The following is a 17501-nucleotide window of genomic DNA, read 5'->3' on the forward strand; positions in this document are numbered from 1 at the left end:
AGCGATCGATAAATGCATAATAAAACAAAAATAAATTTGTTTTGTGTTTATTTGAGTATATTGTTTAAATACTTGAATGTATTTTAAAATAAAGTTAAATAAAAATAAAAAAGGAAAATATAGTAAAATATAATAATATATATATGGGTAATAGCATGTATAAATATTTTTTTTTTCTTCCCCATATAGCATGTTGCTTACAATTTAGATTGATTTATTTTTTTTAATAATCTTCCAAGTATGTAATAATTTTATCAGCCAGTTGAAATTAATTTTAATTAAAAAATAAAAAAATATGAAACAATAACTAAGACGTATCCCAGGTTTTCTATTTTTATTTTTATGTATTGTTTTTATCTCTATATATAATTCAGTCGTTTTCCTCTTAAACAAAAAATTTAGGTTTTATACTGAAAATATTGTAGGGTTAAGCTATATAATATTTTTTTTTTCGTAATAATATTAATAGTCTCTATATGGGACTTATATTTATTGTCATTTAAAATCTATCATTATTTTTATTATTTTTGTGTTTTTTCCTTTCTATTTTCTCCTATTTGATTTTCTTAAAATATTTTAATCTCAAAAAAATGCAAAAATACTTTAAAAAAGTAGAAAAATCATATTTATAACGACATATAATATAAAAATGCTATAATTAGTGAGTATTTGTTTTGTATTAATAATGATAAGTCTCCTTATTATATTGTTGTAAAATATCGTGAAAAAAAAACACCACAAAAGAAAAAATTTCGAATCCCAGTGTTTTAAATCATACATTCGTGAGAAAACAGGAGGAATGGACAATCCACCAATATCAATTGACAACACTAGTTCAAAAAATTATGACGAAATGAGAAATTTGAATTATTCCGATTTGCATGTCCAAACAAAAATAATTGAAAATATTGACGGAGAAAATAGTGATAAAAATTCTGATGATTCATTCACAGATTATGGGGGCGAAAATAGGGAAACAGAGGAATACAACAATGAAAGCGCATCAGAGAAATATGAAAAAAAATTCGACGACGATTTCATGAGTGGCGATGAATACGTAGAATCATCAGCAGCAAGCAATTATGGAAAATATAAAGACATAAATCCAGATGATTTAATATCTTTTTATGAAAAAGAGAGCAATGAAGATATAAAAGACGATGAAAGTATTAAAACAAATAAAATTGATCACTATTTAGATAAAAATTATAAAGGAGAAATAATAATTGATGGAAAAAATGAAGTCGATGAATTTTTACTTGTATCTAGAATGGCATATTACGACATAGCAAATCAAAGTAAAGATAAAATTTATGAAAATAAAGAAAATAATTCTTTATATTTTTTAAAAGATCAAGCAAGCAAAGAATGTACAAACGAAGATGATTATGATGGTGACCACAATGATGAATCATTACTGAGGAGTACGAAAAAAAACCTTAATAATAACAAATATATTCAATCTATTTGCAATAATATGAATGATTCACAGCATGAGGGAAAAAGTGCTTTTAATGCAAACCAAGCGAATATTGATAATATTGGAAAACAATACACAGATAATTCATCCGAAGAATCTGAATGTGAAACGAGAAGTATTTGTTCGTTTCAAAATGGTAAGGATGAAATTGCAGATGATGATTCCAATAGCAATAGTCAAAATGAAGCACTTGATAATGAAGCTCCAAAAAAATGTGATAATGGAGAAAAAAAAAAAGGTAAAGTGCGCTCTCATATAATACCACATACAGGCAAATACGAAAAAGAGGATAGAATACGATTAATGGGAATTCCTGAATATGTGCAAAAGGGTTTAAAAATTGAAAAGATTGGAAAATTAATTAAAAAAGATAATGATATATTAACAATTCATTCTTTGAATTCCAAATATTATTTAAGTGCTGCATCTGTTTTATGTTTAGAAAATCGTAAAATAATTGGATGTATTGCAGATGTATGTTCAAATGAGACAGAAGTATTCTATTATGTAAAATTAGTTTTCCCAAGTTTAGACGCCGAAATAAAAGAAAACATAGATATATATGCTGATTTAAAACATTCTTTATATATTAATGTCGGCACAGGTTTATGTTCAGAGTTATTTAAAGTATTAAAAAATAAATCAGTTCCATATATTTTTATTAATTATAATGATCTTTACAATATTTCAGAGACGCAATTAATGGAAAAACATTCAGATACTAATTCAGGTAACAACAATAATAATCCAAATGATAATAAGGGTCATAATGGAAAACGGGATGAGCAAAATAATAATAACAAAGATAGGAAGAAAAAAAAAAACTTCAAAGGGCAAAATAAAAATTTGCAAATCTTTAATAATAATAAAAATAATCGAAAGAATAATCCAAATAATATTGTAAATACGAATAGTGAGAATAATAATATTATACTATATGAAAAAAATGGGAAAATGAACCATTCACGAAAATACAAAAAAGGGAAAATTTTTGGCAATGCACCACCCTCTTCTCAAAATATGAACTTAAAATTTAAAAATTTATCTTATGTAAATAATAGCAATATTAGTGAAATGGGAAATATGATAAGAAAAAGGGGGCATAATAACAGTAACGTAGGAAAAAATAACGCCTACAATATTGGGCATGATAATAATCCTAACAATACAAATTACATATATGCCAATCATTCATTAAATAACAATATTAATAATATAGCAAATATGGGCAATCTAAATAATCGTAATAAAAATGAATATAATGCCTTTCATAATGTTACGCATAATTATAAAAAACACCAAATGCATAATTACAATATTAATTATGCTAATATATATAATAATCTCCAAAACAATGTAAATATGACATATCCCAACGAAAGCTCTAATCATATGCACCCTCAAAATTATTATGATATTCATCGAACAAATTTTATCAATTTTAATAATCCTCCTAACTTAGATAACAGAATGCAAAACATCATTTATCCTCAACCTATGGAACCAGGTTCAAATTCCTACATCAATAGACTATCAACTAACTGGAATAATGATGTTATTTCTCATAATAAATACAATGATAATTATACTAATTATAATATTAATGGGAAAGAGGGATACCCTTATATATCACACAAATCATATAATAATAAAATTCCTCAAGAACCAATCAATAAAATCACGTTCAACAATAACAACGATATACCATCAAATTATAATTCTATCAATATTAACAATTTGTATAATTACAATGATTTTAATTCAAAGAATTAGTTTTTATATAGTAAATCAATTTTATGTGGGATAATTATTTACCATTTTTCATATGTCATGATATTGGTAATAGTTGCCTATATATATCGATCTATCCATAATTCATACTTAATGTTATTTTTTTAAATGTTTACTGTCACTTTTTTAATATTTTTAACTTACATTATTTATTATGGCATAAAATTGTCTAGTGTCATCCTATTTTATTACCTGTTTTTTGGTACCGCACATATATGTGTGTATTTGTATATGCATATTTATTATACTTTTTTTTAAACTATTTGTTTTATTATTTGAAAATGGCAAAGCTTAAGAATACTTACCACACTATTATAAAAATGTCTCATTAATAATGTACGCATATATATTGTTCAAATTATAGTAATAAATACAATGCAATAATTATATGTGTACCACTTTTTATAATATAAAGTTTTTTTAAATAAAATTAGCATTTTAAGGGTGAAAGATATTTTTAAAAATATTTTTACTTACTGCAAACTTTAATACCGTTAAATAAAATATTTTGGCATAAAAATTGAATTTTTGAATATATAGTACCTTATATTAGTGCATATATAATATTCTTTCTCTTTGCTTTTCCACTTTAATTCTTACAAGCAACTTTGTAATTTACTTCAATATATTATTAATAAAATAATTATTTTTCATAAATTATAGAAATTATATAATTTTTTTTCTACGATTTTTACAATATGACTTTTTTGGAGTTATGGGAAGCACTTTTAGTTCATAAAATGAATTAGCAAAGAGAATAATTACGCAACAAAAATATAAGGGAAAAAAACTAAACAAATAATAAAACAAAATATGGATAGCTTATATGGCGATTTGCCTCCCCCAGTTTCTACCAAAAATAACAATGTAAAAAACAATGATAATAATAATTCTTCCAGCGAAGTAAAAAGTGATAATTATATTGAACTAAATAAGTATTTAATAACCCCATCTATAATTCAAAAAAAAATAGCAAACATAAAAAATGTGAATAAAGAACTTGAAACAGGGAAAACATATGAGAATCCCACAAAGAATAATAATATTGATAATAATGGTGAAAATAGTGATGTAAAAAAAAAACCTTCAAAAAAAATAGAAATTATAAATATAAATCAGTCTATTCAAGATGACCTAAAAAAGATTAGCGGCATGCTGAAAAAAATGCATCATGGAACTCATGATGAAAATGCTTTAGCTAATAAAAGGAACTACCAAGAAAAACATTCCAATCGCGATTTGTATGGGGATATAAAGAGTAACAAATTGTATGAAGGTTTCAAAAATAACAATTTAAATAGAGACTTTAAAAATTCAGGTGAACATTTTACAGACGAGTTATACGATAAATACTTCATTGCAAATGCTAATGAAGATTATGACCCTAGCAAGCCAAATGATTTAAATAAAATTATAAAAGAAAGAAAAAGGAAAAAAATTATTTTGTTAGCTGCACACAAAAAAAAAATGGAAGAAGAAAAAGAAAATGAAAGACATCAAATGGAAAACAATATGTTCCCATTTGTGCAAGATGATCAAAAATCAATAAATAATATAAATGATAGAAAAATAAAAATTAAACCATTAATAGGAGATCATACTATATCACAAAAACTGATAGGCACTAATGGACTGAATGATAATAAAATGGATGATCAAAAAAATATTTATAATAATTTATATGAAAATAATATGTCAAACACAATAGAAAATAATGACGTAACTGCACAAAACTCAAACGAAAATGTTAATGAGCAAGCACCTGTGAAAAAGGATTTCGCTACAAGAATGATGGAAAAAATGGGTTGGAAAAAAGGAGAAGGTTTAGGAAAAGATAAACAAGGTATTAAAGCTCCATTAATTTTGCAAAAGATCGATAAAAGAAGTGGTGTCATAGTACAAGCCCCAATTATTTTGAAGAAAAATGAACTAGCTAACGAAAAAAATAATGATTCATATGATGATAAAACTGACGCAGCTAATTCTACTAATACCACATTTACTCGAATTATCCAACTAACTAATCTTGTCACTGTCGATGAAGTTGATGATACATTGAAAGAAGAAATCGAAGAAGAGGCATCAAAATTTGGAAATTTATTAAATATAAACATTGTTACAGATCCAAATTTATCTGATGCTCTTGCTGTTAAAATATATTGTGAATATGAATCGAGCGACCAAGCAAAAAATGCATTCACCACATTTAAAGAAAGAACATTTTCCGGCAGAAAAGTTAAAGTTTCTTTTGTGGATGAACAAGAATATTTATCACAGGGATAAAATAAATAAACAAAAGGATACAAAAAATCAAAAATACTGGAATACAAAAGAAAGCAAAAATATCTACATGTTCCTTATCATATACTCATGTTTTGTTTTATGTAATATTTATTTGTGGGTGGTAAAACAACCTAAGAGTATTTTCAATACTCATATATATGTTTCTGTATGCATTCTATGCACTACTTATTATTATATTGCAGATTTGCAATTTTCATGACACATAAAGTTATATAGTCTTTTTTTTACTTTATTTTTGCATAATTTAAAAAATTGTTTGAATAATATTATATTTTTAATTTAAAATAATTTTTTAGTACTTTTTTTTAACATCAAATATAAAAATGTTAAAAGAAATTATCAACATTTTTCTTGTGTATTTTTACAAAAATTATAATTTAACTTCATTTTGTAAATGATTCTTTTAATATATTATATTTTTATAATTCATCAAAAAAATATATATTAGTATAGCTAATAGTCTGAACAGATACAAAAAATGGAAAATTAAAAACAAAGCATCTTTAATTTATACGGTGAATGAATAGATATATATTTTCCCCATGACTAATAGAATTGAAAAAAGAGAAATTGTATATAACGATTTAAATAAGCATTTTGTTGTAATAAATGACATAAAATATGGATCTGATTTTGCATTATATAAAGGTGGGGCCTATGTTCAAAATATATATCTCAATATGATACACTGTTGTCATACCCCAAATGGGTATACACTTCTAAATGCATATATATTATTGTAGTAACTGCCTTATTTTTTCAGAAAGTGTGGACCACGAACATGCCTTTGCTCTAGTTTTTGTAAAAGACGAATCTTTGATTTTAACTGATAAGGAAAAAATTATCATTTCTAGAATATGTGAAAGTGTTAAGAAAAGGGTAAATATGAATATGGGCATTCGATTACTAAAATAATAATTTGCAATATTTACTATTCTATATTACTATTATTTATATTTCATTTTTACCATTTCACCTCACTTTTTCATTGCTTAGGGGATAATTGCATATGTAGATGATCACACCAAGACAATTAAATATGAGGAATTAATCAGGAATAAAAAATAATGATACTAAACGAATGATAAATATATATACCTTATAGAAAAATATATATAAGAATATTCTCCGTTTTCCTAAATACACATTTTATATATATTTTTGTTTTTTTTGAGCTGCGTCTGGTAGCATTAGCATATATTTCAATGCGATAATATGATATATTTTTTTGTTCTTAACTGTGTAAACAAAGTTTTATGCGAATTTGCATTTTATTAAAAGCATTTATAAAAAACACATTAAAAAAATAACTAAAAGGAAGGGATATAAAATAGTGTTATATTATTAAAAAAACAAAAAACAAATGTTTTAATAATATTCAAAAAAATAAAATAAAACATTATAATATGAAAGCTATGCATGAAATGCCATTCTTTGTGACATGTACAAGTAAAATATGCACAGTCAATTAAAACATTTGACACTAGGAAAGATATAATATTTTGCGCTAAATAATGGGGCGTTTAAATAGGTTTACAATTGTAGAAATGCATATGCATAAAATGTGGGTGGCTATCTATTCCCTTGAATTGAATGTAATAAATTGTCCATTTACAATAGAAAAATTGAGCTTTTTCAAAATAAGTTTTACATTATGATTAACGTATAGCAATTTGATTGGACAATAATTATCAGTTAAGCATAATTGTATTAATAATATATAGATCATAAGTTTGCATTTTAATTCATCCGCAATAATATATTTATCATTATTTTTAAGTAAGAATGTATCTAAAAAGTTATTAATGAAATCCGATGGGAAATAGGTATTTCCTTCTGAGGATAATTTAAATGCCATTTTCATTTCTTGTGTGCTATCTTTATATATTAAATGTTTCAATACATTTTTATTATTAAAAAATATACTACCTTGCGCTGATAAAAAGGAAAGATAAGAATTCAATATAATAAACAAATTAGCAATTTCAGTTATTTTCAGCTTCTTTCGAATATTAGTCGTTTCTTTTTTTATTTCTATATTTTCTTCGGTCTTTGTAGGCACATTTCCATTTTCCAAACTTTTATAATACAACATTGTCTTATAGCATATTGGATGTATTTCTTTCTGCACTTTAGTTATATCGACTTTTCCCGTTAATATGTTTAAAAAAAATGACGATTTAAATCCCGCGTTTGGATTAATTAACAATAAATTTTTCAAAGGTATTGCTTCTAAAATATCATTATTTTGGTTGGTATAATATTTAGGTAAAAATTTATTTTTTAAATCATTTTTATTTTCGCTTTCAATACTTTCACTTTGTTCGGATTTATTTTTTTTTATACTTTTTAATGTTTTTTTTTTTGAAGTAAAATCGTTTTGTGCATCTTGAACATGTTTATCGTCTTCATCTGGCAAAGACATTTTAATACTTTCTCTAAAATTGTTAATTTGAATAATATTTAAAATTTGCAAAAATTTAGGATAGGTGTACAATACATAGTATAAAAATATATATCTATATTTATGTATATTTTCTTCTATGAATTTATGATTTTCATTATCCCATTTGTAATTTATTAAATAATCATTTACTTTCAATAATAAATTATCTTCTGTTAAATTGCTTTCACTTGATATATAATTATTATTCAATATATCGCTCTTAATACATTCTAATAACTTTATATAAATTTCGTTAAGATTAAAATGAATATTTTTTAAAGCAAAGTCTTTATTTAAATTATATTGTCCATAATTATTGCTTAACAACAAATTTAATGACATATCATAAATGTTTTCATAATACGAATTGATTAACAAACTGTATAAGTATTCCTTTATGGATTTCATGTGTTGTTTTTTAAAATAACTATTTTTATATATATTACTATAATATTGTAGCTTAAATTGAAGTTTATTTATCCATTTGTGAGAATATATTTCATTTTTTACAAATTTTCTATAAAATTCTTTTTTCTTTTCCTTTTTAGAAGTAACTATATATGTGGTTAATTCAACATAGTCATATATATCTATGCTATATTTATCCTCCTCTATATTTTCATCGATAACAACAATGTATTCATTAATATTATTAGTACTATTGTTATCATTTGTCTTATCACTTATATTTATGTAATTGTTGTTACCATATTTTTTCTTAGTATCTTCGATTATATCATTTATTGTATTTTCGTCATCTTCGACTTTCTTTACACTTTTTTTAACTTTATTCAAGTAGGCATAATTTTTTTTAATCTCACTGTTTATATTGTTTTTTAAATATTGTACAGTATTTTTATACGCATTTACATATTCATTATTGTTTATACAATAAACATCTAAGTTTCTATTGCCTATATCATTAACATTTATTTTGAATCCTATACATTTTGAGTTTATGAGAGGATTTATAATTGTATTATTTTTTAAAGTCATCATTTTACATTTTTCTACTAAAATTAAATTTTTATTTGTCACCAAATCGTCTGAATGTTGAGCAGGTCGGCCTTTTAAATAATTAATTAAATTTTTTGTTTTTCCAGTACTATTTTTTACATAATCATCACTATCATCACTATTTACTACTATAGCTACTTCTTCATTTAAATTTTCTAAATATGTTTGAAATGTATTTGAATTTTTATTATATTTACTATTCTTATTTTCTTTCCCAGGTTTTTTATTCTTGTTAATATAATAATAATCATATTTTTTATTATTTTCCCAGGTGCATTCATCTATATATACATCATCAATGCTATCCATATTTTTTACATTCATATATAGATTACTCATTTCTTTCAATGAAATATCATCAAATTTTTTATTCTTTAAATAGGACATAATTTCACGTGTTTTGTTATTTTTATTCACCTCAGATTTGTCACTTTTATGATATATCAAATCTAGGTTGTCTGAATCTGAATCTTCTACTACTTCATCTACTATATCAATCTCTATATTCTTAGACAAATGTTGATCTTTATATTGTGCTAACCTGGATGTATATAAAATATCGTAAAAATTGCAAAATAATTGATCAAAAAATGAATCTTTATTATTTTCGTCATTAATTACTTTATTTTTTAATGCATCAAAAAATGATTCTTTTAATACAATTTCATTATCACTTTTCGAATGGCTAGATTTTCCATTACTAAAATCGCCTAACATATTACTCAATTTATTTATGCTTAAATAACGCTTACTTTTATATTTATTAAAAATGATATTTAATATATTATATCCTTTACTTCCGTTTTTAATACGTAATAATAAATCATTAAAATTATTTTGGATATATTTTTCATGTATTATATGACAAAATATATTATTTTTTGACACCATATATATACTTTTATCCTTATGATAAGAAATCTCATAATCTACATTAATTGGTTTTCTCTCTTTTGTTTTATTAATAAATATGTTTGTTAATAAATTTTTTTCTTTATTCTTTTTATTACTCAATTTTTTCAAAATGGGCATATAATTTAAGTTAGAATATATTATTATATAAAAAAAAAATTCCATTTTTTCTTGGCATATTTTACACGAATTCGCATTTTCATCATCACAAGTATGAGATTCAAATAATTTTTTGATATTTTCAACACTTAAATTGTTGTAATTTAAGTTATTAACACCGTCTTTGTTTTTTTTTATCAGTTCCTCTATAAATACACCGTGATTATTATAAAAGCTATTTATCATTTTATGTCGAATTATTCTATATAATAATCTTTTTTTCTTCTTCTCAACATACCCTTTATCATTAATATAACTATTAATTATATATAATTCATTAAATAAAGTATTCAATTTATTTATATCCATACTTTCTAAATATTCATTTATAAAATTTATTTGTAATATTTTTTTTTCTCGATTTTTTGCAGTCCTTACTATTTTTATCAAATCTCTAAGATATTCAGGATATCGGTTAAGTAGATTTATTTTTTTCTTTTCAAAATTTCTAACAATTTTTTCTCGTTCTCCTTTTAAGAACAAGTTACCCTCATCATCATTCATTTTGTTATTTTCATTTTTACTGTCATTGTCATTGCTTGTACTTTTACGCATGCTCCCTTCTATTATAATTTCCTCTTCACTTGATGTGTAAATTTCATGATCATCATCATAATCAAACAAAAATTTATTATTGTAAACTAACTTTTTATCATCCATTAAATTGTATAAAATATTGTTACTATCGATATTTCCCATATTATCATATGCATCTTTCGTAGGAGTATTCGTATTTTTTTTTTTATAGAATGAAAAAAAAGAGTTTGATTTAGGGTTTTTGCTTACATTTGTAGTATTTTGTATATTGTTTTTCATTAATATGTCATTTATTTCTTTATATATTACTAAATATCTTGTAATAATTTCCAAACATTTATCATAAAATGCGTCAAAATCACAATTAGTATTATAATTATAAAAAATCGAATCAAGTCTGTTTCTTATGATATTCTTTGATTCATTTCGCTTTCTAATAATATCTTCTTTCAATTGTTTCAAATTTTTTAAATGCGTTTTTAGCATTTCCGCATTATATGTATCTTCATTATCTATAAATGTTATGTTGCTTTTGTTTATTGTTCGGGCGCTAGCAACCATGGGCCTGAACCCTCCCCCACCAAATCGTGATTCTTCCATTTTTTCTTCTTATATAATTATGTTTTCCGTAAATTTATTGTATTTTAAATATGCATATATATATGTATAGCCCTTGGAAACATTATCTTTAATTTGTATTATTATGTTTTATGTTTTTTTTTGTTTATTTTGTTTTTTTCCTTAGTGTTTCCTTTAATGCTTCCTCTACATATTTATATTTATTAAAATCATTTTAATTTTTAATATTTTCCTTTTTTATAAATTTTTTAATTTTCTTTTCTCTTTTAAACCACTATAAACTATTTAAAAGCTATATGCTGTTATTTATTACAGTTAATTATTTTTAATGTTTTTTTTTTTTGAATGGCTTCATGAATTGTTAGTTATTCATGCTATAACTGAGTATTTTTCCTATATAGAACATCGTTTTATTCTTTTCCGTGTTTTTTATATTTTTTAATAATATAATATGTTAATTATAAAATAGATATTTCGCATATTTATTTATAAAAAATTAGTATATATCGTTTATTTTTTTTTATTTCTTTCATATCATTTTTACTTATTTTTCGCCGTTGTATATACATATTTTTTTTGATGTGTATTTTACTGTTGTCATATATTTAATAATATATTTTTTTAAATACAATACAAGAAATTTATAAATGGTAAAAAATTATGGTATATATATGAATTTTATTAAATTTTCATTTTTTTTCTTTTAATATGTATATTATATTCTACAATTAAAAATCATATATATAATATTGCAATATTTTAGTTTATAATAATCTCCGTTTTTCCATTTTTTTTGTAGTGTTTTAGTTCTCTTACTACATACAATAATGAGACTTACATTACATATAGTGGCATAATTATTCAAATTCAAAATAGGCATATGGTATAAGGTCAATATTTTATTTCATTTAAAATAATAATAACATATAAAATCCTACTTTAATTTCTTTTTCCATAATCTATACAATAGTAATACATAATGTATTAGTAAAAAATGAGAGGTTTAATTTGTCTGTGTTCCTCTTTTTATGGAAATTAATATAAATATCAGGATTAGAAATTAAAATAAGCTTATTATTTTTTTACAAGTACGAGATTTTAATTCTAGTATTTAGCTGTATTTTCATTCCTATTATATATTTTATCTTCTCTTATATTGGAATATAAATTATATGTTTCCTTCTTCCTACACACAAATATATCCTTTCTCTTTTTCTCATTGTATATAAATTGTGTTAATAAAAAATTGGCATATTAAAATAGTCGTTTATATAATAGATTATCGCAAAATAAATACCAAAATATATATAAATGTAGGAAGAAAAATATATAACCATAAATTATATAATAAGACATGTTATAAATAGGAAAATGGTATGTAACATTTACGTTCGTATAATGCTCTCGGTGAATATCATATAATTAGTTTGGGTTATAAGTTTACTAGCATATCAATATAATTTTTGTCAATTCACATTCTTACATTATAAATTCTTGTATTTTATCTTTCGTTTATTTAATTGTTTTTTTCAAAGCATTATAAATTTAAAGATACAATTTATTTGCATAAAATATAAGGCCGCAACCACAGTACAAAAAAGAAGAATATCCTTTCAAAAAATTAATTAAAAAAATATATGATCTCCCTTGATATTAAAAATTGCTATTTTATTTTGTTCTAAATTTGTATTAATTGTGCATGCTTAAATGTTTATTAGATCAGACAGAATAATTTGTATATTAAAATGAAATTTTCCGAAAACCTAAAACCAAAAAGTAATTAAAATATCATATTAAGGAAAGGAACATGACAACACATATTTCTTCAAACCTGTTGTTTATTTATTTGATATTCGATATGTGTATGTATAAATAAATATATATTTTTTAATGGTATTCTTCCCCTTATTGTATCAACTTTGGAGGAAAATAAGTATAAATTTTTCTCATAAATAGTATACATGCACACATAAATAAATGCATGTTTGAATGCTATGTAAAATTGAAATACCTTGCAACTTTATTACCAAACTTTAGAAAGTTGTAAAATATGATAAATATTGGCAATACTATTAAAAAGAAACATTTGCCTAAGAAAGAAAAAAAGCATGCCTCTGAAAATTTGCTAAGTAAACATAAAATAGAAAATAATGTTTTTTGTAGGAACAATAAACTTCAAAAAGACCATCTAGAAATAAAGAATAAAAATAGAAATATAGACCACCAATTCCAGCCTGTAAAAACTAATAAAACACATAGTATTAATAAAAATGTTATAAGTAATAAAATAAACAATGAAAGGTTGTATATGAAAAAAGAAGATCATGAAACTTTTCATATGAATGCTAAATTAAGACAAAAAGGTACAAATAATATATTAATAGGTTCAAATGCTACTACAACAAATTTTAACAATACCCCTATTACTAGTAACGCCCCCAAATGTGCGTCTAAAAAAAGAATATGCAAGCACATTCCTATAAATAAAAAACTAAATCCCAATAAAGAAAAATTTGAAGCAGATGCAAATAATCCACAAAGCAATTTTGGTAACTTTCCCCAATTTTTAAGAGAATTTGAAAAAATAAAAAGAAATTCCCCAATTGAACATAGTAATATGCATAAAAACGTAGGAAAAGGTAAAAAAAATGAAATATATAAGACCAAGAAAAATTGTCAAAGCTTACAAAATAATCCCAATAGTGAAATTTTTCAAAATAGTAGAAATCATTATATAGATGGTATTTTTCATAAAATCGAAAAATTAAAAAGGGATAACTATCCTATTATGGCACCATCAAATTTTAAAAATAAATTAATCAGCAATCATTCATTAAAATATAAATATACCAAGGAATGGAATGAGGAAGAAAACAAAAATAATAATAATGTACAACGGGATGAATTTGAAAAAGACGAAGAAAATAGTTCTAATAAAGATACCTATTCAAGATATAAAAAGAGAAAAAACATTCAAAGTGAAAAATATGATCAAAAGTTAACACTAAGCAATATAATATTGAAAAAAAAATGGATCAATTCAGATATTATTGAAAGAATTATATCCGAAAATAGTCAACCTGATGAACAGATAAAAAAAAATCCAAACGAAAATATTCCAAAAAATAATACCCCAATAATAGAAGTTTCACAATGGAAAAAAATTCCTGATGAAATATCCCAATCAAGGGACCCTCTCATAGATACATCTAATTTTGGAGAAGCATTACATGGGCCAACAAAATGTGCCGCTTCTTCCAACCCTTCATATAAATTATCAGACAAATATTCCGAGACACTTTCAACAAGATTAGAGTGGGATGAAAATAAAATTTTGAAAAATGAGGAAACTATGAAAAACCAAAACGAATTAGACAAGGTTGAAGAACATGATTATGCAGTTAGAAATACTTCGACCACGCCTACGTATAGACAATATAAAATAATAATCGTAAAAAGCAATAACATAGAAGTAGGAAACTACATAATAATAAAAAATATAGGGAAAGGTACATTTGGAAAAGTGTGTCTAGGAATGCATACATATGCATATGAAATAGTTGCAATAAAAATATTAAATAAGAAAAAATTATTACGTATAATTAGTTATGATAAAATATTAAGGGAAATAAAAATCCATAAAAAAATAAATCATAATCATATATGCCGTTTTTATGAAGTACATGAAAATAAAAATAATATATATATGATATTAGAATATTTAGGAAATGGAGATTTGCTGACATATATATGTAAAAATAGTAATATAAATGAAAGCATTGCGAAAAGGATATTATACCAATTAATAAGTGCCATAGAATATTTACATAAAATAAATATAGTACATAGAGATTTAAAACCAGAAAATATATTACTGGATCATAATAATAATATTAAATTAATTGATTTTGGTTTATCAACAATATATAGTAAAAACAGTTGTTTACAAACATCATGTGGGTCCCCTTTTTATACACCTCCAGAAATACTATTAGGAAAGAAATACAATCCTGAATTAACAGATGTTTGGTCTTTAGGTATAATCCTTTTTTTGTTACTCAATAAAAAATTACCATTTAATCATAATGATATAAACAAACTATTTCAACAAATTATAAAAGGCTTAATGCAATTTGAACCGTATGTGTCCATAAACGCAAAAAATCTTATTCAAAATATGCTCAATGTAAATTGTAAAAATAGATATAATATAAATCAGATCAAAAATCATATTTGGTTTTCTAACTATAATGCTAAAAAGTATGCCCACTTAAATTACAATAAAGCATGCAATTTAATGGATTGTAATACTTGCACATATATACATATAATTAAAGCCAGTAAATATTATAACAATTTTTTAATTAATAGAGTAAATAAAATATACAACTTAGATAAATCTATGATATTAAACGAATTAAAAAATGAAGAACAAAATTGTATTAAAACAACATATTATCTTTTGTTGAACAAAATGGTTAAAATCTTATCAAAAACTAATTACTTATATTCGCATTATATTTTTATAAAAAAAGAAACAGATTCAGAAATCTTAATTTCTGATGATGATTCTCGATCTATTAGTCTAAAAGACAATAATGAGTTCCCTAATTTTATACCATTTAATAATTTTGATAACTTAGGAACGTTCGATTTTTTGGATCTTTCAAAAATTAAAAATCATGCTAATCAAATGAAAAATCAAAGCAATGGAATTAGTGGAGATACAGAACAAATTAATGCACATAGTTTATTACTATTGCAAAGAAATGAAAAATATAGTTTATTTCATATAAATAAAACACAAACACCAACAAATTGCTACCATTATAAACAACCTAAATGTAGATTAATAAAAAATCAAAGAAAAGCTTCGTTATTTTCTGGCAAACAAGTTAGTAGCAACTATCCTAAAAAATGTATTATTAACCCCAATAAAGTACTTAAAGAAAATATTGATAAAAAAATTAACAAAAGATAGTATATTATGGAAATTATATTTTTTTATTCACTTTTTTTGACATAAATGTTCATAAATATATCATTAGTTTTTTCATTATTATTATTATTGTAATTATTTGTACACAAGCCATTTGAATAAAATTTAGGCGCATTATTTGTATAATATTCGTTATTCGTTTTATATATACTTTTTTCAATATTAAGATTGATTTTTTTTACACTATTCCCTTCTTATATTCAATAAATAGTAACGATAAATATCATTAAATATCGATAAAAATTATCAATATAAATATATGCTTATAATAGTAACGCTAAAAAATATATATATTAAAGCATTATTAGGCTAAAATGTTAAAATTTCCTAATAATATATAAAGGCATAATTTTATTTCTAATATTAAAAAAGCTGTGTAAAGTGCTATAAAATTAGCATACCCTAACACAATGGTGCTAATAAAAACAATGCTAATTTTCAATACCATGAAAATTATATATATAATCCGTAAATATGAGAATAAATGTTTTACATAAGGGCTGAATAAAACTAAAAATAAAAAATATAAGCATTACTAATAATATAAAACTGTTTATAGCAGCCATTAGAAAAAAAATATTAGATGCATGTAATTTATTTCTTTATATTTTTTATTCTTAATAAGGTAGGTACATCCCCTTAATTCTCGGCATTTAAATTGCTTTTCAAGTAAATGCTAATAATATTCCGTTCATATATTAAAGGTATTAAACTATTATGCTTATTACATTAAAATATCATATTTCTATAGAATTTATTATATTTATCAATATTATAAATAATATACTATACCGGGTCATATATATTGCGCTCCGTTACCGTAATAATTATATATTTTTTCCTAGAAGGATTTAATTTATAAAAGGCAGCAATTAGATATTTATTATATAATAGGCAATACATAATTAGTATATCTTCATTATTTTTTTTTATTTATTTAGCCATTTTATATAGCATTTTACTAAATTTATAATTTATTCGCCCCTTAAATTCTCCCTCTCGACCTCTATTATACCTACTATATAATAGATATATGCATTATTAATTTTTTCATATAGGAAAAAAGCTATGCCTTTTAGAATTTAAAAAAGAAAAATATTTATATAGTAAAAAAAGTTTTACATCAAATTAGAAATATATTTTTTCCTTAATTTAGTTATTATAAATAATTATTTGTTATACATATTTAATTATATATATAATATAAGAAATATGGAAAAATAATTACGTTATAATTAAAAATATATGTTTATTCAGTATGTTTATATATAAAATTT

The 17501-nt window shown here is 22.9% G+C and overlaps 5 protein-coding genes across 5 annotated transcripts; 4 read left to right on the forward strand and 1 right to left on the reverse strand.

Moving 5' to 3' along the window:
* Positions 1-799: 799 nt before the first annotated feature.
* PVVCY_1301910 (conserved Plasmodium protein, unknown function) lies at positions 800-3253 on the forward strand (the record flags this gene model as incomplete). Its single annotated transcript, XM_008623866.1, has 1 exon — positions 800-3253. The coding sequence occupies one exon, from the start codon at positions 800-802 to the stop codon at positions 3251-3253; it is 2454 nt and encodes an 817-aa protein (XP_008622088.1).
* Positions 3254-4084: 831 nt separating this feature from the next.
* PVVCY_1301920 (RNA-binding protein, putative) lies at positions 4085-5554 on the forward strand (the record flags this gene model as incomplete). Its single annotated transcript, XM_008623867.1, has 1 exon — positions 4085-5554. The coding sequence occupies one exon, from the start codon at positions 4085-4087 to the stop codon at positions 5552-5554; it is 1470 nt and encodes a 489-aa protein (XP_008622089.1).
* A 563-nt stretch (positions 5555-6117) lies between these two features.
* On the forward strand, positions 6118-6643 carry PVVCY_1301930 (tRNA intron endonuclease, putative; the record flags this gene model as incomplete). Its single annotated transcript, XM_037634732.1, has 3 exons — positions 6118-6223; positions 6339-6454; positions 6572-6643. The coding sequence occupies 3 exons, from the start codon at positions 6118-6120 to the stop codon at positions 6641-6643; spliced, it is 294 nt and encodes a 97-aa protein (XP_037490787.1).
* A 508-nt stretch (positions 6644-7151) lies between these two features.
* PVVCY_1301940 (conserved Plasmodium protein, unknown function) lies at positions 7152-11246 on the reverse strand (the record flags this gene model as incomplete). Its single annotated transcript, XM_008623869.1, has 1 exon — positions 7152-11246. One exon carries the CDS (start codon positions 11244-11246, stop codon positions 7152-7154), a length of 4095 nt encoding a protein of 1364 aa, XP_008622091.1.
* A 2029-nt stretch (positions 11247-13275) lies between these two features.
* PVVCY_1301950 (serine/threonine protein kinase KIN, putative) lies at positions 13276-16206 on the forward strand (the record flags this gene model as incomplete). The annotated part of the gene is made up of 1 exon (XM_008623870.1): positions 13276-16206. The coding sequence occupies one exon, from the start codon at positions 13276-13278 to the stop codon at positions 16204-16206; it is 2931 nt and encodes a 976-aa protein (XP_008622092.1).
* Between the last annotated feature and the right edge of the window lie 1295 nt (positions 16207-17501).

The sequence above is a fragment of the Plasmodium vinckei genome (genome assembly GCF_900681995.1).
Source record: "Plasmodium vinckei vinckei genome assembly, chromosome: PVVCY_13".
Lineage (NCBI taxonomy): Eukaryota > Apicomplexa > Aconoidasida > Haemosporida > Plasmodiidae > Plasmodium > Plasmodium vinckei.